This window comes from Chelonoidis abingdonii, chromosome 7 (genome assembly GCF_003597395.2).
Source record: "Chelonoidis abingdonii isolate Lonesome George chromosome 7, CheloAbing_2.0, whole genome shotgun sequence".
NCBI lineage: Eukaryota > Metazoa > Chordata > Testudines > Testudinidae > Chelonoidis > Chelonoidis abingdonii.
The window spans coordinates 21,509,792-21,533,941 of record NC_133775.1 but is presented as its reverse complement, the minus strand read 5'-3'; the positions used below and the strand labels follow the sequence as shown (position 1 = coordinate 21,533,941).

General features: G+C 42.9%; 1 protein-coding gene across 10 annotated transcripts in view; it reads right to left on the bottom strand.

Annotated features, from left to right (window-relative positions):
- Nucleotides 1-22,816, bottom strand: part of LRRC7 (leucine rich repeat containing 7) — a 342,753-nt gene extending 319,937 nt beyond the window's left edge. For 5 of the 10 annotated variants that reach the window (XM_075067702.1, XM_075067708.1, XM_075067707.1 and 2 more), the window contains exon 1: nucleotides 22,236-22,330. In XM_075067702.1, the coding sequence (XP_074923803.1) occupies nucleotides 22,236-22,260 (25 nt within the window). In that variant the 5' untranslated portion in view covers nucleotides 22,261-22,330. Of the gene's footprint in view, nucleotides 1-22,025; nucleotides 22,120-22,235; nucleotides 22,331-22,649 lie in introns of those variants that run through there. The other 5 variants (XM_075067703.1, XM_075067706.1, XM_075067709.1 and 2 more) reach the window with 4 other exon arrangements.
- Between the last annotated feature and the right edge of the window lie 1,334 nt (nucleotides 22,817-24,150).

The window sequence follows — 24,150 nt, the reverse complement described above, 5'->3', positions numbered from 1 at the left end:
TCGGAAGGCGTGGAGTCTATATGTCACCCAGGCATCCCAGTAGGGCCACTGGGGTGGCGAAGAGTCCCAGTGGTTAGGCCTATGGTTGACCATACCATAGTAGTTGAGGAACAGATGATGGGTATGGCTGAGGGGGCCCAGGCTGGTAACAGGGACTATAAGGAGTACAGGAAGAATAATAGGAGATGATTTTGTGATGTTGCACTCCATATGCTTTATGAAAATATGCTTGGAATGCGGATATGATGTAACTGGAATACGTTTTATACAAAAGGTCACTTGTAAGGTATCATTACAAAGCTTATAATCTACTAAGTGTGGTCATCCTATTTGTATGAATGTATCATTCTTGTATCTGAAACTAGGAACATGAAATATAACTCTAAGGTCCTATTGTAATTATGCAAAGTGTGGGCCATTAATGGTGGTTTGGAATTGGCTGTAAATGGCTGTGTTTACTCACAAACCTTCCTGGGTACATGCAGGCCAACCCTGAAAGAATGGAGAATGAGGTCTTACAGTGACATGTGATCATGTCTCCTGGTACTGGAATCCATCTTAAACCTGGTGCTTTTCCATTTAGAAGGAAGGGTGGGAACCCAAAGAGAGATAAAGGATTCCTGCCTTGTGCCAAAACTATAAAAGGGGGTGGAACAGATCAAAGGAGGCTGCAGTCATGAGAAATCTCCTAGATACCACCTGAGCTGGAACTAACAAGGACTGTACCAGGGGAAAGGATTCAACCCAGATTAAAAAGGAGTCTAGTCTGTGAAAGAAGCTTATTGAAAAATCTCTGACTATGAGATTTACTTGCATTCAGTTTCTTAAATATATTAGGCTTAGACTTGCGTGTTTTGTTTTATTTTCCTTGGTAACTTACTTTGTTCCGTCTGTTATTTCTTGAAACCACTTAAAGCCTACTTTTTATACTTACTAAAATCACTTTTGTTTATTATTAAACCTAGAGTGATTAATACCTGGGGGAGCAAGCAGCTGTGCATCTCTCTCTATCAGTGTTATAGAGGGTGAACAATTTATGAGTTTACCCTGTATAAGCTTTATACAGAGTAAAACAGATTTATTTGAGGTTTGGATCCCACTGGGAGCTGGGTGTCTGGGTGCTGGAGATAGGTAACTTACTGAGTGGTTTTCAGTTAAAGCCTGCAGCTTTGGAGGCATGCACCAGACCTGGGTCTGTGCTGCAGTGCAATAGCATGTCTGGCTCAACAAGACAGGGTCCTGGAGTCCCAAGCTGGCAGAGAAAACAGGCTCAGAAGTAGTTTCAGCGTGTCAGGTGACAGTCCCAATGGGGTCTCTGTGACCAAATCAGTCAGAGATTTCCTCCTAGATTTTCCACTAGAAAATGGAGGTGCGTGACACGGTACTGGTGAAGATTCCCATGTTTGATATAAACTCTGGTATTTCAGATGCCTCGAGGTTCTTTGAGTTTTTGAACTCTTGTGGTTCCGTCATTATTCTGTACCGATGGCAGTCATTGGTGCTGGCTGATGGCACCAAGGGGACCAGTGATCTTGGCCATACCAGGTGCTCTGAGGCTGGATGGCAGGGCCACCCAGAAGATTCAGGGGGCCTGGGGAAAAGCAATTTTGGGGGCTCCTTACATAAAAAAAGTTGCAATACTATAGAATACTATATTCTCGTGAGGACCCCTGTGGGGCCCAGGGCAAATTGCCCCACTTGCCCCCTCCTTCCCCATCCCCTCGGGCAGCCTGCTGAATAGTATGCTGTTGACTGCACCAATGCTAATGTCCATACCAGCAATGTCTTTCCAGAGGTAGTCCAGTCCCTGTCCTTGTCTTTCCCTGTGGGTACCGTTGCTTCAGTGCCTGTGCCTGTCAGGTCTTTAGGTGTATAAATGGTACATGCCACACTGGATTCTCGTAAGCTATGGATACCACGTCTGGATGGCTTCAGTGCCATTGGTGCCGACAATACCGAATGTGCCGAAGATCTTTTTTGGCTAGTCCGGGGCTCATCCTGGGGACTCACAGCTCTCTTTTTTTTAAGCCTTACACGAGGGGTCCATGGTTGTTTTCTTTGACTCACAGTCCTTAGATGTCAAGGGCTGTGGGAAAGATGCACACTGCCTGGGTGACTTTTGGTGCAGTTAGAGGACAGTTAGAGTACTGCTTCCATGAGGAAGAGTTTTAGTCTCAATTCTCAGTCCTTCCAAGATCCAGACTTCAGTTGATGGCAGAGACCACATCTTTGGGAAATGTGGCTTTCCCCAAAGCAACAGGTGCAGCGAGAACATCCATCCACTACTGGGATGGCTTCTTTGCATGAGAGGCACCTATTAAACCCCAATGAACTGGGCATATCCCATGCTGCGGCAATCCTCAGACACGGGGGAAATGTTTTTTCTTTTTTGTCATTGTTTTGGGAAAGAAAAAGAACTAGAGGAACTCTAAGACTTAGAAAAGACTAACTAGCTATTTGAATTCTAATAGAGCTAACAATCCAATGAATGGACTTCTAACAGCTGTCTCTAGCAAGGGGTGGCTGATAAAGAACTGAGGGGTTTCACCTGCACAATGCTGGGGGAATAGTGTATGTGCGGGCTAAACGGACACTGCTACCAAACTTCTCTGATCACCAGCGCAGGGACCTATAGTGGAGCATCTATAGAACCGCTACTCAAAAGAAGAATGCTTAATTGTTTTCCCAATAAAGATTATGGGAACACAGGACATAGGACTGGGAGGGACCTTCTAAGTTGACAGTCTGCACAAGACAATCTGTTCTATGATTTCTCCAATATATTCATTGGCTTTCACACTTCATGTAAACACTTACCAACATCATGTGTCAAACTTACATGAGCACCCTAAAATTTTACTAGATAGGCTGATATGAAAAAACAACCTGCATGCACAATGTACAATTTAAATCACTTTCAGAACACTAGTCTACGGCACAGCATCCTTATCCTTCAGATGGAACTGACAACCCACCGGGGAAAAAGTGAGTTCCTAGATCACAGTATGCTGAACATTTTAAAAAAGATGTTTAACTCTAATACTGATCATCTTGCTTGCTGCTGGAAATTAAGGTCTGCTATACAAGATTTTAATTGTGCAATCTCTATTAATGTGAATTCAATTAGGGGTGTGTGTGTATGTTCGTTTTGTGTTACAATTGAGGATGACTACACAGACTGTTACACTGAATACTAATGTGGATTCTCCAGTACCTAGAAGAAGTCTGGCCTCAAAAGAAATGGGATCAAGTCATATAAAAGAGGACAAACCACATAAGGATGGTAAGAAAAGGATGAAGGATTTAAAAAAACAAAAGGCAGTTTTGTGGGTAATTTAATTGTTCAGATTTATCTGTTCTTTGGTTAAGCTATGATTTATCCTTTTTGTGCATTAAAAAGTTTCCTAAAAACAGATGTTATATTGCAGTGTAAGTATTTATTACGAAGAAAAATTCTTAACTAGAATGCATTTTTTTAACATTAATTGCTTTGAGTTTTTTTAATTTAGTCACTCTGATGTAAAAAAGTCATTAAACTGATACTACCAAAGTTAGTGGATTGAGGCAATGAAATTAGCAGAAAACCAGTTGGAACAAAAAACCCTTTTATGTAGCATTTCTCAAAACCATTCTGGAAGTATAGCCAAACACACACACACACACTTTCTCTCTCTCTCTTATCTACCGGAAATGAGAGTTAAGTATCAAACTATGGAATTAAGTGTGGGTCTCCTAAAAAAGGAGTTTGCTAAAAACCAGACTTCTATGCCCGCAGATCTGGCTCTTGAGAACATACTGATGGACCTCCATCTTGCAGTCCTATGCTAGCACAAGCGTCATGCTTGATGATTCCTACAGTTGCTCTTGCTCTGTCCAAAGTGCCCTATTTCCTCCTGGAAGTGTACACTGCAACTGTCCCTCTAGAAATAGAAATGAACTTAAATCAACTCCCCTTCCATACCAGAATTTAACACTCTCAAAACAGGAAAAGTTGGGATCCAAAGTCTGTAGCTTTGACCTATACCTATTTTGAAGCTGCCACAATTACATAAAACAAATAGCCTGCCATCTTGCCAAATTCTGCCAACATTAACTAAATGTTCAGTGCCCTCCTGGCAACAGAAGAATTAAGATCCCCTTTCTTTCTAACTGTGACCAAAAGGCTGGGTAAAATGAATGCAAAATTATTTCTTGATCTCTGTGAAACTTCCTTTTCACTTTTTTGAGTAACTTCTGCCTAATAGAAGAATTAGATCAATGGCCTAGGAGGGAAAATATAGGGAAGAAACTAGTTCCATTTAGAGAAGGGATATCAAAATATATAAAGCCAAGTAAAATCTCTTTTGGCAAAACTCTGAGGGACGTGCAGGGGAAAGTCACTGATCTGACTGATTTCTTAAAATTGCATGCCTATAATCTTATTTTTAAATCACACATATTTTATTGGAAAAACTGATTTTCAAGCACCTGTACTCACAATAGTCAAGGCTGGCATGACAGGGAGTGCAGAAAAACTGCACTATTGCTCCACAGTCTGATTTCTCACCAAAAAAAAAATCTTACTGCAAAATAATTGTTACAAGTATAAAAATGAAAAGTAATCCAACTTGGGGGAGGGAGAGAGAATGAGCTATTCCTATCTGCATATGAAAACCTGGAGGCAACAAAAAGAATGAACAGACAGCCCAAAATTGGGGGTGGGGAGGGAGGGGGCTGTTTCAAGAGTTTCCCAATGGACATTGAGTTAATTCCAGATGAGCTCCCCATTCCCTTCCAGACTCCTGGCTCTCCCTCTTAAAGGGAATGTGGAGGCTTCTCCAGCCCTCTGGGCCTTATGTATCAAAAGAGTATAAAGGAACCACCATTGTTGTATACCAGCAACCAGATCTGGCAAACCCAACACCCTTATATCTTACTCCTGATAGATCTTCCAGTTGTTGTGTTTGTCTCCCTATCACACTATTGGATTTGACTAGGGTTTGGGGTATTTTTTTAATTATTAAGGGGTTTACTGCAATTTTTTTTAATAGTTCATCTAAGCAAAATGTGTTTAGCAACTTTGGCAAGATCTAACCAAAAGCAAACCCTCTCTATCCTGGCACTTATACCCTCTCCACACTCTCCACTGCCAAGTACTATCCTAATGCAGTTATGAATAACTCATTATCATGAGTGGCCTGCTTTCTTTCCTTGTCCCTTTAACAAAAGGTTAATATAAACTTTTTTGAAAAAGAAATGTTTATTTAAAATCAGGGAGAAGGAGCATTAGAAACCATATATGTTGGGTAGTGGGGTTTTTTTTGAAGTGTCTGATCTTCAAACTGTCATCACTGACCAAAAACTGCCATTAATGTCAATAGGAGTAGAAGCAGGCTCAAAATGTGCATCTCTGTACTTATAAAACCCAGCATGGGGCAGGAAGACCTTTCAAACAGCAGAAATACTGTATTTCTGCTACACAGATGATATGAATGGATGGTCCAAAATCTGGGAGACACTGAGTAGCGGATGAGTAGCTGCACATCCTGTTGAAGTCAGGGAAGGGTTGCAGCTGCTCATCACTAAGCATTTGACCCCAAAATAGGTAGATCATGCTAGAGTACTCCACATCTCCCCAGTAAATCTCACAACAGAAGGAGTTGTGGGCACAAGATCCACTGGCTCAAAATGGCATCTTAGAGAAGGAACAGACCATTTTGAATGTCTTTCACCCACTCTGTGACTTTCAAAGTAAACCTGGACCAGCTCAATAGGCCCCAAAACAGGTTGGGAATAAGGACTCTGACTCCAACAGAGGAGCACCCTTTCAGCTGGTCTCTACCCCATGTCCAGGATTGTATCCTAAATAATTACACACTAGCTGAATGGTTCTCCTACTGTGCTACACAAGGTATTGGTGTTCTGCAGAGCACCCCCCCAGTGGCCCATGGAGCTGCTTTGGGCAGAAGGCTGAAGCACCTACCAATAAAGTGAGGCTTCCTGATACCTATAGCCCATTCTAGGCTTCCATTGGTGATTTCAGTGAAATTTCTGATCTCTACACTCTAAACAAGAAATCACTGTTTACTCTCTGAAATTGCTTCATGTCTTTCATAACCAAGAAGAAATTGGTTCAGTAATATATATTCTGCTTTGAGCAGATTTGCTGATGATACCCCAACTGGAGGAGTAGTAACACATAGGAGGCCAGAATTAAGTTACAAAATCAGCTAGAGAGAAAAGAATAGTGGAAGCTGCAGGAAGTGAGAGTCCTAATAAACATTAATTTCTCCACCTATGATACAAAATGTAAGCAAGCAGCCCTACATTTTTATAGTTCTGTAACTGCGTTCAGAACATTTTTATAGTTCTGTAACTGTGTTCCTCATGTAAATCAGACTGGATTCTGTGATGATCCCAGAATGATCAGGACAATTCTACATCATGAATATTTTAGGCTCACAGAGGTCCAAGAAATTCCATGAGATGAACCTGAGGGATCAAAATGTTTTCCTATATGTTGGGGCAGGAAAGAGGGATGGAGGAGGCAAGGACGGAAGAACAAGGTTTGGGGACAACTAGGGAGACACAGGCTGTGGCTTTCAAATCAAGTAAATCCAGTGGATCCAGATTCAACTTTGTTGGTTTTCCCTCCTAAGTACTTTTCAGCCTCACTAGCTGCATCTTCCAGTCCCACAGCAGATCTCAGTATTAACATTTCCAATTACATCTGTGCAAACTTTCCTTCTCTGAAAGGTGCAGATGTGTAACAGAAGTTGAAAGGCATCATTAACTTTCACACAGATACACATCTAATTCCCAGGGAAGCATGCTATGGAGAGCACTGGCCTCCTCATCATGCTCCAACAGTGCAGTCTCCCACTCCAGAGCTCTGACCCTATAGTGAACTTCCATCAGTTTTCAGTTACATCATCCAGGCCTCACTTGCAAGTATCACAGACTAGACCAGGTATCGTCTACACATTTGGAAAGCAACAGAGTGCTGGCCCTTAAAATTCCTCCTGTATACAAGATGGAAGTGTTTTTAAGGTTGAAATCTGTTTTAGTCACTGGAATTCACCCGCAGGATTGGAGGTCAAGACCATATGCTGTCTTTACAGTAATTTAAACATGTTTTCATATGACATGACAGAGGTTATCATAATCATAGAAATAAGACATAAAATCACTGCAGTGTCAGATCATATAGTGCATCCACTGCAGTTCTGGTGTTTTGTCCATATTCTAGTTATAACGTCTCAAAAATGGAGACTCAGACATAGTTTTAGAAGGCAATTTCACATCTCAACATCAGGATCCTTTTCATAATACACAACCTAATTTTTTCTGTTCTTGGGCCTTGGCTACACTGGCGCTTTACAGCACTGCAACTTTCTCACTCAGGGGTGTGAAAAAACACACCCCTGAGCGCAGCAAGTTACAGCGCTGCAAACCGCCAGTGTAAACAGTGCTAATCCCCATGGGGAGGTGGAGTACCTGCAGCACTGGGAGACCTCTCTCCCAGCACGGGCGCCACAACCACACTCGCACTTCAAAGCGCTGCCACGGGAGCCCTCCCGGAACCGTGCTTTGGAGTTTCGAGTGTAGCCAAGCCCTTAGTCTCAACTCTTTACTCTTGATTATTTCCCCATAGATGACTCTAAAGAATGCTTGATCCTCAGTGCTATACTCTTCATATTCTTGTAGTCAATTACGTCTTTCCTTAGTCAGTGCTGACTACATATCACCACAAAAAACACTAGCTGGTCCAATAAAAGATATGCCCTCACCCACCTTGTCTCTCTCAAATATCAGTCATTTACTTCACCAGACATACTGTGTGACATGAAAACGAAGCTTCTGGTATTACACAAGACAACATGTCATGCAATATGTCACTTTATCAAGATATAAAAAAATCTTAGCTTGTCCTACAATACTCAGTTGGATGTATGGTCAAGAGACCACACATTTGAAATGTCAAAGAGGCTGTACTCCAGGAACGGTACCTAACTCCAACCTAGAGAGAAAAAAATTGATAAGAGTCACAATTCAAGGCCACAATAGGCCGAGGGCTCCCTTACTGACTTCAATTTAGATGGCTACACCTATTGGTATCTGTCCTCTGGTGTGTCCGTGCCTTGTCGTGGTGGGATGCTTGAGTGCTCTAACGATCTCCAGAATTTGTGTCTGTGGGGGCTTTTTGCACCTGGTAGGTTCAACACTGCTGGATTGGTCTGTGGGGGAGGGGCCAGACAAAACAAACACCCTGGTCCTCCAGGTTGAGGATTAGGCACAGGGCTAACAACCCTGTCCCATAAAAAACAAAATATGTTACAGAAACAGTGACGGAGCAGTTGATCATTAGTGTGTGTGATGGCCTTCAGGAGTCAATGACCTGTATGACTGCCAGTGGTGAAAGCCAAAAGGAAGCCACTGGCATGAAGACTGAAGTGATCAACACCAAGAAAAAACAAACTTGTTTTTTGGAACGTACGGACAATACATGAAACAGGGAAGCTAGCTCAGGTCACAGTAGAGATGAGATGTTACAACTTACACATACTGGGTGTCAGTGAGAGCAGATGGACAGAATCAGGAAGATTAACAACAGACTCAAGAGAAACTTTGCTGTATTCTGGACGGGATGATGGACAACACCATGAGGGTGCTGCCATCCTTTTGAGGAGGGAGTGGAACATTCCCTGCTTGAATGGAAGTCCATCAGCAGCAGACTAATGAGAGCCAAACTGAAAGCGAAATACAATAATATCACCTGATTCAGTGCTATGCTCCGACAAATGACAGTGATGAAGTAGTAAAGGACAAATTCTACCTTGCACTACAGGCAGAGTTAGAGAGAGTACCATGCCACAATCTAACAATCATCATGGAAGACTTGAATGCCAAGGTCCGTAAGGACAATACAAACAACAACAGAGCAATGGGAAGACATTGGTGTGGCGTGGAGAGAGGCTTGTTGATTTCTGTAATATGAATGACCAAGTCATCAGTGGAACCTTATTTCACCACAAGCCGACATGGTGTTCTCCAAATGGCAGAGATAAAGAACCAGATCAACCACATGATTATCAAAAGCAAATGGTGACGCTCACTGAGAGATGTGAAAGTGAGAAGAGGTGCAGATGCTGGCAGCGACCACTACCTTGTGACAGCCTCCATTAAGCTAAAACTGAGAAACGTGGGTCCACCAAACAAGAGACATAGACTTTATGACATTGACAAACAAAAGTCCCCTGAAATACAGAAAGCCTTCACTCTGCAGTTGAAGAACAGGTTTCAGGCACTTGCAGACCTTGATGAAGAGGAGGGGAATGCAGATGAGGAGATTAATAAGAAGTGGGGCAAAGTAACAGCAATTTATAAACAGAGCAGTGAAACCTATCGAGGCTACAGGCAGAAGAGGATGGAGGAGTGGATTACACCCAACATATGGAACACCACAGAAACCAGATGATCCCTGAAGAAAAACGTTTTAGAGACAAAATCCCAGAAGCTAAAGGACAAATACCATAAGAAGTATAGCAAGGCACACCAGGAGGTCAAATACCTTGTAAGAGTGGACAAACAACATTATATTGATAATTTGGCAACACAAGGAGAGGATGCAGCTGCTCCTGGTGAACAAGGAACAGTCTACAAAATGACACTGCCTATCAGTGGTAAACACCAGACACCAACACACACTCTCATCAGGGACAAACAAGAGCTGTGAACTTTCAACATTACTTTATAGTACAGAATGATGGGGAATGAGAAAGTATGACATGTCCAAACTGTCTTCATTCCATACAACCTGCCTCAGAAAAATCCTCTGTAACTTTTGTCCCAGAACAACCTCAAACCAAGATCTATTGACACAGAGCAGCCAAGAGGATATGAGCATCGTCATTGTCAGGAGGTGCTGGAGATGGACTGGCCATGTGCTTTGGACAGAAACTGATTCCATTACCAGAGCAGCAATAAGATGGACAGCTGAAAGCAAACGAAAAACAGGCCGCCCAAAAACAACATGGTGAAGAGCTGTGGAAGCTGAGCTGTAAAACCTGGAGCACAGCTGGGGAACCATTGAAAGACTTGCCAGAAACAGACAGGAGTGGAGGAGCTTCGTCACTGCCCTAAACACCAGAGGCATAATGGGAACATGATGATGATGACCTATTGGTATCTGAGCATCATTTCTCCCAATGATAGTAGCCTGTACAATATGTATGACTTAGTAGGTCATATTGTAAGCTATTTTCCGCAGAAAAAAAATGAAGAACATTTCACATCTGATTCATAACAAACATATAGCACACAGCTCATCTGGAAGATTAAACTGCAAAATAGCTGCAGTAGAGAACATTCATGGGTATGAAAAAAAAATCTCTTGCCATATAAGGATTTGAAAAAATTTCCCATTTTAAAAAAATGTGTGGGATCATATTCACAGACATAGAAATATGTTCTGTTCCCTAACACCCACAAGCCCTAGAACATTAGGCTGAAGTGCTGGCATGAATAAAAACCATTCATTAAGCAAAAAAAACTCATAGATTAGAACACTGTTGAAAACCACCAATTTAGTACTCAGCTTCCTTTCAAATTTAATAATTTTTATTGTAATGAAAATTAGTTTGATTATGACCAAAAAAGTGGAAATGCACGTCATATGAACAATACAAATTATCAAGCACAGAGTCAAAATTAAATACAAAGACAAACAAAATTCTGTCACCTACCACATAACATCAGCAGAAACTATCATAACTATAATATGGAAATGGCTCACAATGCAGTAAAAAGGCAACTTTCTCCTTCTTCATTACCTAAGCAATCAGTACTTTCAACTATTCCAGTCTCCAAGACTATCTTTATAACTAGGTGACAAAGAGTCCTGTGGCACCTTATAGACTAACAGACATATTAGAGCACAAGCTTTCGTGGGTGAATACCCACTTCGTCAGACACATGTGGTGGAAATTTCCAGGGGCAGGTATAAATATGTAGGCAAGAATCAGTCTGGAGATAACGAGGATAGTTCAATCAGGGAGGATGAGGCCCTCTTCTAGCAGTTGAGGTGTAAACACCAAGGGAGGAGAAACTGCTTTTGTAGTTGGCTAGCCATTCACAGTCTTTGTTTAATCATGAGCTGATGGTGTCAAATTTGCAAATGAACTGAAGTTCAGCAGTTTCTCTTCGGAGTCTGGTCCTGAAGTTTTTTTGCTGCAGGATGGCTACCTTTACATCTGCTATTGTGTGTCTAGGGAGGTTGAAGTGTTCTCCCATAGGTTTTTGTATATTGCCATTCCTTGATATCTCTACACTGATTCTTGCCTACATATTTATACCTGTCCCTGGAAATTTCCACCACATGCATCTGACGAAGTGGGTATTCACCCACGAAAGCTTGTGCTCTAATATGTCTGTTAGTCTATAAGGTGCCACAGGACTCTTTGTTGCCTTTTACAGATCCAGACTAACACGGCTACCCCTCTGATACTTTATAATTAGGTAGGCACCTATGTCTCCCTTCTATCATAGTTCTATACCTGTCAAACTGCCCTTTTATTGTTGTTTAATTATTAAGGAGGTCAATTAATGTTTGCAAGATGTTTTACACAAATGAAAACAGTCCCTGCCTGAAGTAGACAAACACAGAAAATAAAAACAGGAAAGATGGGGTCGGGCAAGATCTAGAATGTATAGTACTTGAAGCTTGACTGAATTTTTTTTTTTAAAATCTGAGAATAAGGTGAGGTAAGAGAAATAGAGAGTATTAGAGGGTTCAGTTCCTGCTCTGTCAAAAGTTTCCTACATGAGATCAAGGAAGTCACTTAAGGGCCTGAGCCAAAGTCCACTGAAGTCAACAGAGAGAATCTCAACAACTTCAATGGGCTTCACATGAAACCTTTGAACTGTGCTTCAGTTCCTCATTTGAAAAAAGGGGATAATATGTCCTCTCTCCCTGCTTTGTCTGTTTCACCTATTTAGAATATTAACTCTTCAAGCAGCTTCTCTCTCTTACTAGGAGTTCCATTTGGTACCTTGAAAAAAACAGTAACATACTCATCACTTGAGCCTCTAGATGCTATCATAATGCAATAATAAATTAGTACCACAGTGGCCAGTCTGTAATTTATCACACATTACATTTTAATTAAACTAATATACTAATGCTTGGGTTCTTTAATATATTACTTTTTATAATATTCTTCCATAATATTCTGTGGCATGCCACATTTCTTACAGATATCAAATATGCCATTTGAATTCACTAAAATTCTAATAAAATTAATTATAGTAGCAGAGAAACAAAAACAAAAAGAGGTATTGAAGTAAAATTTTAACAGATCAGGCTGTAAATATAAAATAGACAGACTAAAGTAGACTGAAGTTCTAAATTAAATCATAGAATCATAGCAGATTAGGGTTGGAAGAGACCTCAGGAGGTCATCTAGTCCAACCCTTGCTCAAAGCAGGACCAACACCAACTACACCATCCCAGCCAGGACTTTGTCAAGCTGGGCCTTTAAAATCTTTAAGGATGGAGATTCCATCACCTCCCTAGGTAACCCATTCCAGTGCTTCACCATCCTCCTAGTGAAATAGTGTTTTCTAATATCCAACCTAGACCTCCTCCACTGCAACTTGAGACCATTGCTCCTTTTTCTGTCATCTGCCACTGCTAAGAACAGCCTAGTTCCATTCTCTTTGAAACCCCCTTTCAGATAGTTGAAGGCTGCTATCAAATCCCCCCTCACTCTTCTCTTCTGCAGACTAAGTAAGCCCAGGTCCTTCAGCCTCTCCTCATAAGTCATGTGCCCCAGCCCCCTGATCATTTTTGTTGCACTCTGCTGGACTCTGTCCAATTTGTCTACATCCCTTCTGCAGTAGGGGGCCCAAAACTGGACACAATACTCCAGATGTGGCCTCACCATGGTGAATAGAGGAGAATGATCACTTCCCTCGATCTGCTTGCAATGCTCCTACGAATGTAGGCCAATATGATGTTAGCCTTCTTGGCAACAAGGGCACACTGGTGACTCATATCCAGCTTCTCATCCACTGTAATCCCCAGGTTCTTTTCTGCAGAACTGCTGCTTATCCAGTTGGTTCCCAGCCTGTAGTCGTGCAAGAGATTCTTCCGTCCTAAGTGCAGGACTCTATACTTGTCTATGTTCTACCTCATCCGATTTCTTTTGGCCCAATCCTCCAATTTGTCTAGGTCACTCTGGATCCTATTCCTACCCTCCAGCGTATCTACTTCTCCCCGCCCAGCTTCGTATCATCCACGAACTTGCTGAGGGTGCAATCCATCCCATCATCCAGAGCATTAATGAAGATGTTGAATAAAACCAGCCCGAGGACTGTCCCTTGGGGAACTCCACTTGATACAGGCTGCCACCTAGACATCGAGCCAATGATCATTATCCGTTGAGCCCAACAATCTAGCCAGCTTTCTATCTACCTTATAGTCCATTCATCCAATCCATATTTTTTAACTTGTTGACAAGAATACTGTGGGATATCGTATCAAAGGCATTCTAAAGTCAAGATATCTCACACTCACTGCCTTCCCCATATCCACAGAGACAGTTTTATCATCTTAAAAGGCAATCAGGTTGGTCAGGCATGACTTGCCCTTGGTGAATCCATGCTGACTATTCCTGATCACCTTACTCTCCTCCAAGTACTTCAAAATGGGTCCCTTGAAGACCTGCTCTATGATTTTTCAAAGGACTTATCCTCTGCTTTGACTTGTGCCTCAACTCCATGAGCTGAAGTCAGGAGGCCACATGCTGCTCAGTTACACAGCTGTAAATCCAGAGTAATAGCTACAGAGTTAACGGAATTACTCAGAATTTACATCAATGTAACTGGGCAGAATGTCTTATGTCAGACTTGCCTTTCAATTTCCAAGTTTGTGAATTTGTATTTAAAATACACTTTAAAAAAAAACCCCAAATTATACAGCTGCAGCAGTGAAAACTTGAAGGGAAAAACAGCACTGGAGCAGTGGCAGATTTAGAGTTAGTGGGGCCCAGCCTCATTTTCAGGACCCCCCCTGTGAAGTAAATGAAAATAAAGTAAGGTACCTTGATTGGGGCAGGGGGTTGCAGTGCAGTAGGGAGTGCAGGCTCTGGGCTGGGGCAAGGAATTGGGAGGTAGGGGGGCGGTGCTTACCTCAGGCAGCATGGCTCCCAAAGTGACTTGCATACACACCCCTCCGGCAGCGGCTCCTAGGTGGGGATGGGGGGGGAAAGACAACCGGGGGAGTCTCCGTGCACCACTACCCGCAGGTGCCGCCCCTGCAGATCCCATTGGCCACAGTTCCTGGCCAATGGGAGCTGCGGAGTCGGCACTTGGAGCAGGGAAGCATACGGAGACAGACAGACAGACACACACAGGCCAGGTCTACACTGCGACTTTAAATCGGTTTAATGGCCGATATACCGATTTAACGCTGTATCCGTTCACATGACGTCGTCATTAATATCGAGTTAAACGGCTCCTTAAATCGATTTCGGAACTCCTCCCAAACAAGAGGAGTAGCGCTAAATTCGATAGTGATAACTCGGATTAGGGTTCATGTGGACGGAAATCGACGTTATTGTGGAGATTCCACAACCTCCCTAGGCAATTTATTCCAGTGTTTAACTACCCTGACAGTTAGGAACTTTTTCCTAATGTCCAACCTAAATCTCCCTTGCTGCAGTTTAAGCCCATTGCTTCTTGTTCTATCATTAGAGGCTAAGGTGAACAAGTTTTCTCCCTCCTCCTGATGACACCCTTTTAGATACCTGAAAACTGCTATCATGTCCCCTCTCAGTCTTCTCTTTTCCAGACTAAATAAACCCAATTCTTTCAGCCTTCCTTCGTAGGTCATGTTCTCAAGACCTTTAATCATTCTTGTTGCTCTTCTCTGGACCCTCTCCAATTTCTCCACATCTTTCTTGAAATGCAGTGCCCAGAACTGGACACAATACTCCAGTTGAGACCTAACCAGCGCAGAGTAGAGCGGAAGAATGACTTCTTGTGTCTTGCTCACAACACACCTGTTAATGCATCCAGAATCACTTTGCTTTTTTTGCAACAGCATCACACTGTTGACTTATATTTAGCCCATGTGGTCCACTATAACCCTAGATCCCGTTCTGCCGTACTCCTTCCTAGACAGTCTCTTTCCCATCTGTATGTGTGAAACTGATTGTTCCTTCTAAGTGGAGCACTTTTGCATTTGTCTTCATTAAACTTCATCCTGTTTACCTCAGATCATTTCTCAATTTGTCCAGATCATTTTGAATTATGACCCTGTCCTCCAAAGCAGTTACAATCCCGCCCAGTTTGGTATCATCTGCAAACTTAATAAGTGTACTTTCTATGCCAATATCTAAGTCGTTGATGAAGATATTGAACAGAGCTGGTCCCAAAGCAGAACCTCTGCGGAACCCCACTTGTTATACCTTTCCAGCAGGATTGGGAGCCATTAATAACCACTCTCTGAGTATGGTTATCAGCCAGTTATGCACCCACCTTATAGTAGCCCCATCTAAGTTGTATTTGCCTAGTTTATTGATAAGAATAACATGCAAGACCATACTCAAATGCCTCACTAAAGTCTAGGTATACCACATCCACCGCTTCTCCCTTATCCACAAGACTTATTATCCTATTACAAATAGCGCTACATTGGTTCAAGTTTAATGCTCTTTTTTTCCCTGGGCAGAAGTTTAACTGTTCAAATTTTATCCTAATGGGTCTGATACAACAAGGTACTTAAGCATGTGCCTAACTTTAAGCACAGGGGGCAGCCTCATTGGATCACTGCTCATGTGCTTCTAGTTCGGCACAGGCCATTACATGCTTTGCTGAATCAGGAGCACACATCTGGAACTAGTTCTGTGAAGTTCCACTGCCTTAAAAGCATGGTGACACATGGTAATCCAGTGCTGAAGGGAGATGCAGTTACCGAACGCTGGTGTGACTGGAACTGGCCTTTTGGATTCTAGAAAGAAGTGAGTTTTGGTGGCTATCTGAAGCCTTTAAACTCTTTGGCCTGACTCTTGATCTCATGCCCAGTGCAAATCAGGAGTAACTCTACTACAGTTCATGGAGTTACACCTGTGTAAAATTGGTCTACCCTGTGTTTTAAGTTCAAACACAAGTTTGTACAGACTGTTAAAATAAAAGCTCAATTTTAGAAGCTGAAATTCACTGGAGGAAGCAGCGGGTCTTGGCCTACGACCGGTGTGTACACTTCAGAAAGGGCAGCTTGACCCCGCATCCTTCCTGATAAGAATTGTATTGGAGTTGCTGATACATGCATTTTAAAAGAGCAGGATGTACCCTCAGGAATGTCTATTGGGTCTCAAGGCTGCAGACTCTGGAAAAAACCCACACCTGGTTAATCAATAATCAGAAGGAACCTCTTGCTTGATCATTGAAACTGCTTTACTTAACAAGGTTTTCTTTAAGGGACATGTTCATTCTATTACTAATGTATAAATAAGGGGAAAAAGTTTGAGATAGTTGGGACTCGTTTGGGACTCTGGGGACTCTTTTGGACTCTCCCTCTGGATACATCTTGCAGTCCTTACCAGCAGACAGAAGATTTGGCCACCGGCAGCCTGCCGCTGTGTCACTCAAAGCCACACTCAGCTTTGGTAATTATCAAGGGTTGGGGGTGTTTTACTAACTGTTGCGACATGTGTAAGTGCTTGAGACTAGTAAAGTTTAGCTTTAAGTGAAAGCACTCTTGTGTTGTCCTGTTTGTGCCAGCCATATGAACGGAGTGAATAGAAAATATTTACTCTGGGGTCCAGCTCTCATGAGCCAGGTGAGCTTTGGACCATGGACGCAAACAATCGATTTCGGGATCCCACTGTGGACGCGCTAAACCGATTTTATTAGATCTGTTTTGTAATATCGGTTTAAGCTAATTCGAAATAATCGTGCAGTGTAGACGTACCCACACACACACCAGGGGCCACAGGGATATGCAGGCCGCTTCCAGGACTGAAGTGGCACGGAGGTAGGGAGGCAGAGTGGGCATGGAGCCACCTTAGCCCTGCTACTGGCATATCTCTGTGCGCCCGTTTGGAGAAGGTGGGCAGCGGGTCTCCTTTATTCTTTTTTTTTTTTTTTTAGAAAAAGCTATCCTTTTTCTAAGCACAATGGAAGACTGTGGTAATCTCAGAAGAAATTACTGGTAAGTAACTTTGTAATAGCTTTCACACTACCTTCTGTAGTGAAGGCCAAATTCTGCCACAGAGAATGGCATCATTGTAGTACTATTACCAGATATGAAGATGCACATCTTCTGTGTGGGATGGAGTCCTGCTCAGTGAAGTTTACACTGCTGTGCCATGTACGGTAGGTTGCATCAGAGCAGAACATACACAAACCATCCAAGATGTTACACACACCTGAGAGTGGATGTTTGCATGGTTTAAAAATAAAATAAAAACAAAAACCCAAAGTATTATATGCCACGTGCTGGTGAAGGGTGAAAACTCAAATGGATCTAAAAGGAAATTTCCTGTAATTATTACAATTTGAAAATGAACCCTCTTTGTGCATATCAAGATTACATGGTCATCAACTTAAATTCATTCAGATCTTAAAATACAGGATATGTTTGAAAACAAAGTAGCTTCCTTTTGTTGGAATCACATGAAAGAAAATTACTAGGGCTGTAAATTAATTACAGTTAACTCACGCGATTAACAAAAAAATTAATTGCAATTAATCGTAGTTTTAATCACACTGTTAAACAATAGAATACCAATTGAAATTTATTAAATATTTTGAATGTTTTCTACATTCTCATATATATCGTATTCTGTGTTGTAATTGAAATCAAAGTGCATATTATTTATTACAAAATATTTGCACTGTAAAAACAAAATAAATAGTATTTTTTAATTCACCTCATGCAAGTACTGTAGTGCAATCTCTGTCCTGAAAGTGCAGCTTACAAATGTAGATATAACTGCACTCAAAAACAAAACAATGTAAAACTTCAGAGCCTACAAGTCCATTCAGTCCTACCTTTTGTTCAGCCAATCACTAAGACAAATGTGTTTGTTTACATTTAAAGGAGATAATGCTGCCCTCTTCTTATTTACAATGCCATCAGAAAGCGAGAACACACGTTTGCATGGCACTTCTGTAGTTGGCATTGCAAGATATTTATGTGTCAGATATGCTAAACATTTGTATGCCCCTTAATGCTTCAGCCACCATTCCAGAGGGTATGCTTCCATGATGATGACATTTGTTAAAGAAATAATACATTAATTAAATTTGTGACTGAACTCTTTGGGGAGAATTGTATGTCCCCTGCTCTGTTTTACCCGCATTCAGCCATATATTTCATGTTATAGCTGTCTCAGATGACCCACCACATGTTATTCATTTAAGAACACTTTCAGTGCAGACTTCACAAAACTCAAAGACGGTAACAATGTGAGATTTCTAAGGCTAGACACAGCACTCGACCCAAGGTTTAAGAATCTGAAGTGCCTTCCAAAATCTGAGAGGGACGAGGTGTAGAGAGCAACACTCTGATGTTGAAACTACAGAACACGAACCACCAAAAAAGAAAATCAACCTTCTGTTGGTGGCATCTGACTCAGATGAAGAAAATGAACATGCGTCAGTCCACACTGCTTTGGATTATTATCAAGCAGAACCTGTCATCAGCACGGACGCATGTCTCTGGAATGGTGGCTGAAACATGAAGAGACATATGAATCTTTAGCGCATCTGGCATGTAAATATGCAATGCCGGCTACAACAGTGCCATGAGAATGCCTGTTCTCACTTTCAGGTGACATTGTAAAGAAGAAACGGGCAGTATTATCTCCTGCAAATGTAAATAAACTTGTTTGACTGAGTGATTGGCTGAACAAGAAGTAGGACTGAGTGGAGGTGCAGGCTCTAAACTTTTACATTGTTTTATTTTTGAACCCAGTTTTTGTGTGCATAATTCTACATTTGTAAGTTGCACTTTCATGAGAAAGAGATTGTGCTACAGTACTTGTATTAGGTGAATTGAAAAATACTATTTCTTTTGTTTTTTTACAGTGCAAATACTTGTAATCAAAAATAAATATAAAGTGAGCACTGTACACTTTGTATGCCGTGTTGTAACTGAAATCAGTATATCTGAAATTGCAGAAAACATTCAAAAATATTTAAATAAATGGTATTCTATTATTGTTTAAAAGTGTGATTAATCATGTGATTAATTTTAATCGTGTGACAGCCCTAAAAATTACTCTACTTTTCCCTTTCCTTTTCATCAAAAGAAAATAAAAAAGTGTGAAACCAAAATTTATCTATAAGAAAATTAAACTTAAAATTTGTGAAAATAGATCAGTTTTTCAACATACTTTATTCCCTTATTTATTGATATATGTACTGAAATTAATTTGATAGGTTAGTGTTTGTATTTCTTTAAGAAGGTGCTGCTATTTCTGAAACAGAATATGTTCAGTAACATTTGATGTAGAAGTTGCCATGGTAAGTATACGTCTTGTTGAATTCCAGATGAATAGATGCATAAAACAAACACTCACATAGTTAGCCTTTGCAAGTTACTTTCCTTGTCTGATCATTTAATGTTAGTGTTAAAATGCAATTTATATAGTTCAAATTACAGTCTTCTGCACATTAAAACTATCCAGAACAGTTCAGATTAAAAATAGGAATAAAACTGGGATAAATAAAAATAGGAATAAAGCTTTTTAGCTGAAAGTTATGGAATAAGAGAATTAAGCATTTTGCCATGGGAACACGCATGTTAAAATTCCCAAAATAAAACTACCACCTACCTCCCCAACCTCAGGGAACTTTTAATAATACATTCACTGTTGTTATAACCTTTCACTAGCCCTGCCTCACAGAAAAAAAACCTAACTCAACCGGACTACTCCTTAAAATACAACAAAAGCCTGATTCTGCTTTCATTTGCCCCAGGGTAAAACAGGAATGCCACACCTCCCATTTAAGCAAATGGTGCTATGCCAGTATTAGAGGGAGAAGATCCAGGCCCACTGAACCAGCATGTAGGGCCCCATCCTGCTCCCACTGAAATCAGTGGAGTTTTGCTACTGATTTTAATAGAACTAGGACCTGGTGCATACTTATTCTCAACCTCCTGGAGCTGTAAGAAACCAAGTGTTTCAGTGAACTTATATGCCTAACACTCCAAGCTTCCCCAAATTGGTTACTGTTTAAAAGTACCGTGCTTTAGAATAGAGGTGAGGGAAGTCAAGGCATACAGAGAATAAATTAAGCCCATCTTTCTGGAAAGATGGCAATATTAGTATTTCAAAATGACTGTATCAGTATTTGTTTCTAATCATTAGAGGTTCAGCAGAAGTTAAGATATGAAGATTGGAAAGGGCACAGACCTTTCCAGAAGGATTGCTAAGCTTAATATCTTTTTTCAGAGGGTCAAGAGGTGGTGACAATGAAAATACACCATCTCTGCAAAAATACATTTTACACTATAAACTTACCCTTTTTAAATGCACCCTGGGGGAGAAAAGGATATATACATTGTCCATTCATAGGCTTGGTCAGAAACAAAATAACTCCCAAGGTCTTCCCTGACTGAGGTATCAAGTGTTTTACTTTCGTTTTAATATACCCAGTAAAGCATTTCACTGTGTCCAGAAAGTTGGCTTTGATAGCCCTTTACCAACCATTCCTTAGTAAGAACACTGGAAATACTGAGCCAATTGTTATGGCCTACAGAGATCTTACAAGCCCCTCAGGGATTTATTCTGATCTTATTTACATAGGTGTATGTTAAGAGTAACTCATGGTCCAAATTTTTCCCTGATGATACAGTATTCACTGAGCCAAAGGCATTCCCCAGTGTAACTGACAGTGAAGTTACACTGATGTAAGTTAACACTCCGCCCCTCCCCCCCAATATCTTTATCTAAATCTTGAACAACCCCAAGCACACTGTCGGCATAACGCTGGAATGATGATTAGGAAGGAATCAAGAAGTTAAGTTGGATTATATATAATCAATCTCTTTACTGATGTTCCTAAAGAAGACATGCCTGAATCAAGGATCATGTTGCTCTAGAATCAGAAAATAATTTAATTGGTGGGATGAGGTGAGATGCAAGTTGGGTGATAAAGCTTTCCAATATTTTGACTTGGTCGTAATGAAGCAACGTGGTAAACAATTTTTATATTAAAAATAAAAAACATTTTCAAAACACAGCAACTACAAAAAAGGGCTGTCTTTGAAATAGCACTTCAGACTCCTTGAGGTTCCTGAGATCACATATGTGATCACCACTGTAAGGCAATTTCCTTATTAAAAAATACCTACCTTACTGTACCATCATTTTTGCCTTTCCCTTTCTCCCACCCTATTCTTCTCGTGTAGTACTAAAATAAATGCCCTTTCCTCTGTCTAGGGGTGGAAACAGAAGAAAGCAGCAGTGGAATTTCAGAACAGAGAGCTCATCAGCTTCTGCCCATGGAACACAAAGGCAGTTTGGAATCACTGAAAATGGACCTTTTATGCCTTGGGGGGGAAAATACACACACACACACATATATCTATATCTATATATAGATATACACACACACACACTCCCTTTCCTTCTCCAAACAAGAATGTGCTTAATGAATCTGCCTGTTTCCCCCACAGTCACGATCAAGCAGGATCTTAAGAAAAGAGGCATGGAGAGCAGCAGCAAATTTCCCTCTCCACAAGTGTCAGTGGTGACTGCAGCCAGGGAAGAGCTTCCATTACCGATTGACCCCCCCAGGCCGCAACCACCACCGCAAGAGATTGCCCAGCATTTCCTTTCCATGCTGAGCCCAAAACGGGAAAGCCCGCTCGGGAGCACGATCGTCCCTTCCACCCTCTCCCTATTCTCTGCACATGAGGTTTTTTTGGCGGAGAGGTAAAGCGTTATTGGGGGTGCACACTAGCAGCGGTATTCACAGCCATCCTTCTTTGCAGTAGCTGCTTTCCTAACGCGATTTAATCTGGTAGGTACCATCACACCGAAGGACACCGCTTCCCTTCCATCCCACCATCCCGCAACCGGCAGCAGCACATCCAGCAGGCAGCGAAGCCACAAGGAGTTGCTCCCTCCAGGTTCACCGCTGCCCACGCAGGAGACTGGAGCGTTGTGCGCTGCTGCTTGCATGTCGCTGGTACACCCCCACACACGGGTCCACAAGGGGAGCAGCAGGCACATACTCACATTGCAGAGTGGAGTAACTGTCCATCAGTCTCCGCTGCCCGGAGATAAGCAGCTGGAATGGTTATTCCTAAGGTTTTGGGTCCGTTGTTGGGAGGGGGGGGGGGAGAACTAGAGAAAAAGGGAGGGGGAGTTTTTTCGTGGGAGATCCCTCGCTAAACCATGATGTAAATACCCTTCAGATGAACAGCTGGATATTTCCCCACGAGGCAGAGAGTAACGCGAGGGAAGCTCTGGAGCACAGGAACCGTGTCAGCTGAAGTCTCTCTCCTTTCCCACCCCACAGACCGACCAGCAACCAACCAACCAAAAAAAAAAAAAAAGCATAAAAATCTTCATCCAATAAATCCCTGGGAAGAGAAGGCGAGAGGAGACACACGCACACGGAGGGGCCAGGCTGCCCCCGCCCCACAGTACCTGTCAGTGGGGGGTGCAGAAGTGGGCCTCCACAAGGGCATGCGGGGAGATCCTCTTCGGCTCCCGCATGGAGCAGGTTTGGGCGGTTAAGGCGGGGGAAGGCCGAGACCCGCGAGATGATCAGGACCCCTGGAGCCGCTGCGTGTCTTTCTCTGCCCTCCTCAGTGCAGCAGCTTCATTCACTCACAGGTGCAGTCATTGCAGACGAGGAAATGCATGTGGCTACTCCCGCCAAGCTCGCCAACCTGCTCTCCCCCTCCCCCACCCCTTCTCGTAACGCTGCCGGGAGTCACCGCGCTGGACAGCGACAGACGTTGGCGGGCGGTTCACAGGGAGCAGCAAAACCACCTCGATAGGAAACCACCGTGTACGGCAGCGCTCTTCCCGTGGCAGGCGGGCTGCGGAACCCCGCGCCCGGCACAGCCCAGGAGGGGTGGGCAAAGCAGCAGGCGCTGGCTTGAGGGAGCAGTGCCCAGAGCCAGCTCTCCAGCGCAGGAGGTGCACGGGCGGCAGCAGCCTCCTGCCAGGGCTGAGTTAACGGGAGAAGCCCCAGTGCTCAGCAGCTGTTGCCGCCAGCCCCTCTCGCCCCCACAAGATCCGCGTCAGAGCTCGAGCGGCTGCCGTTGCTCTAACTGGCAGGCTGCGCCCGCCTCCTCGCGCGCGTTTAGCCCGAGGCTGCGCTGAGAGAAGAGGGTTTGCACGCGACCCCCTCCCCTCCCAGGCCCGCTCTCCCCAGCCCGGGCAGGCTCCTGCACCCCAGTCCCTGCCCGCCCCCCAGCCCTCTTGCGTCCTCCCACAGGACGCTGCTGTCTCCTCCCATTCTCTTCCCATATACTGCTTCCCCCCAATCGTTCCCCCCACCCACACACCTCACTGCTTCTCGCCCACTAGCGCCTCCTCACCTGCGTACAACGGTTGCTTCCTCTCACCCTGCATCGCTCAGGGGTCCTATCCTCAACCCCCCTTTACTACTGCTACTACTTCCTCTCACCCCCCACATCTCCGCTGTATCCCTCCTTCCCCCAGTGTGCTCCTGCTCACCCTGCTGCCTGCCACATTGCTCGCCCCCTCCCTTCAAACCTCACACCTTTGCTGGTGCATCCCTCCCTCCAGTCCCCCGAGAAAGATTATAAACCCTCCTGCATCAGGATAACCTCTAACAGATAGCATGATGAAGAAACTTTAGCCTAAAGGCAAGTTTCTTCTGTAACTGTCCACTGCAGTGTTTCTTGCAACAGCTGAGGCTTTTATTACTGGCTGCTGCCCAAAACAAGAGACTGGAGGAGATGGAGTTGTGCTCTGGTCAGGCAGGACCTTCCCTATGTTCTTCTCACCTGTGCCCTTCCCCACACCTTTTAAAGACAGGACTCAGCTGGAAGACTGAGCTGGCTACGGTAAAGACCTGCCTATTATATTCAGGGCCAACCAAGAGAGCACCTTCCCCAACAGAGGGAGTTTCCATGTGCAGGAAACCCCTAGAATTTAGGATTGGAGCCTCACA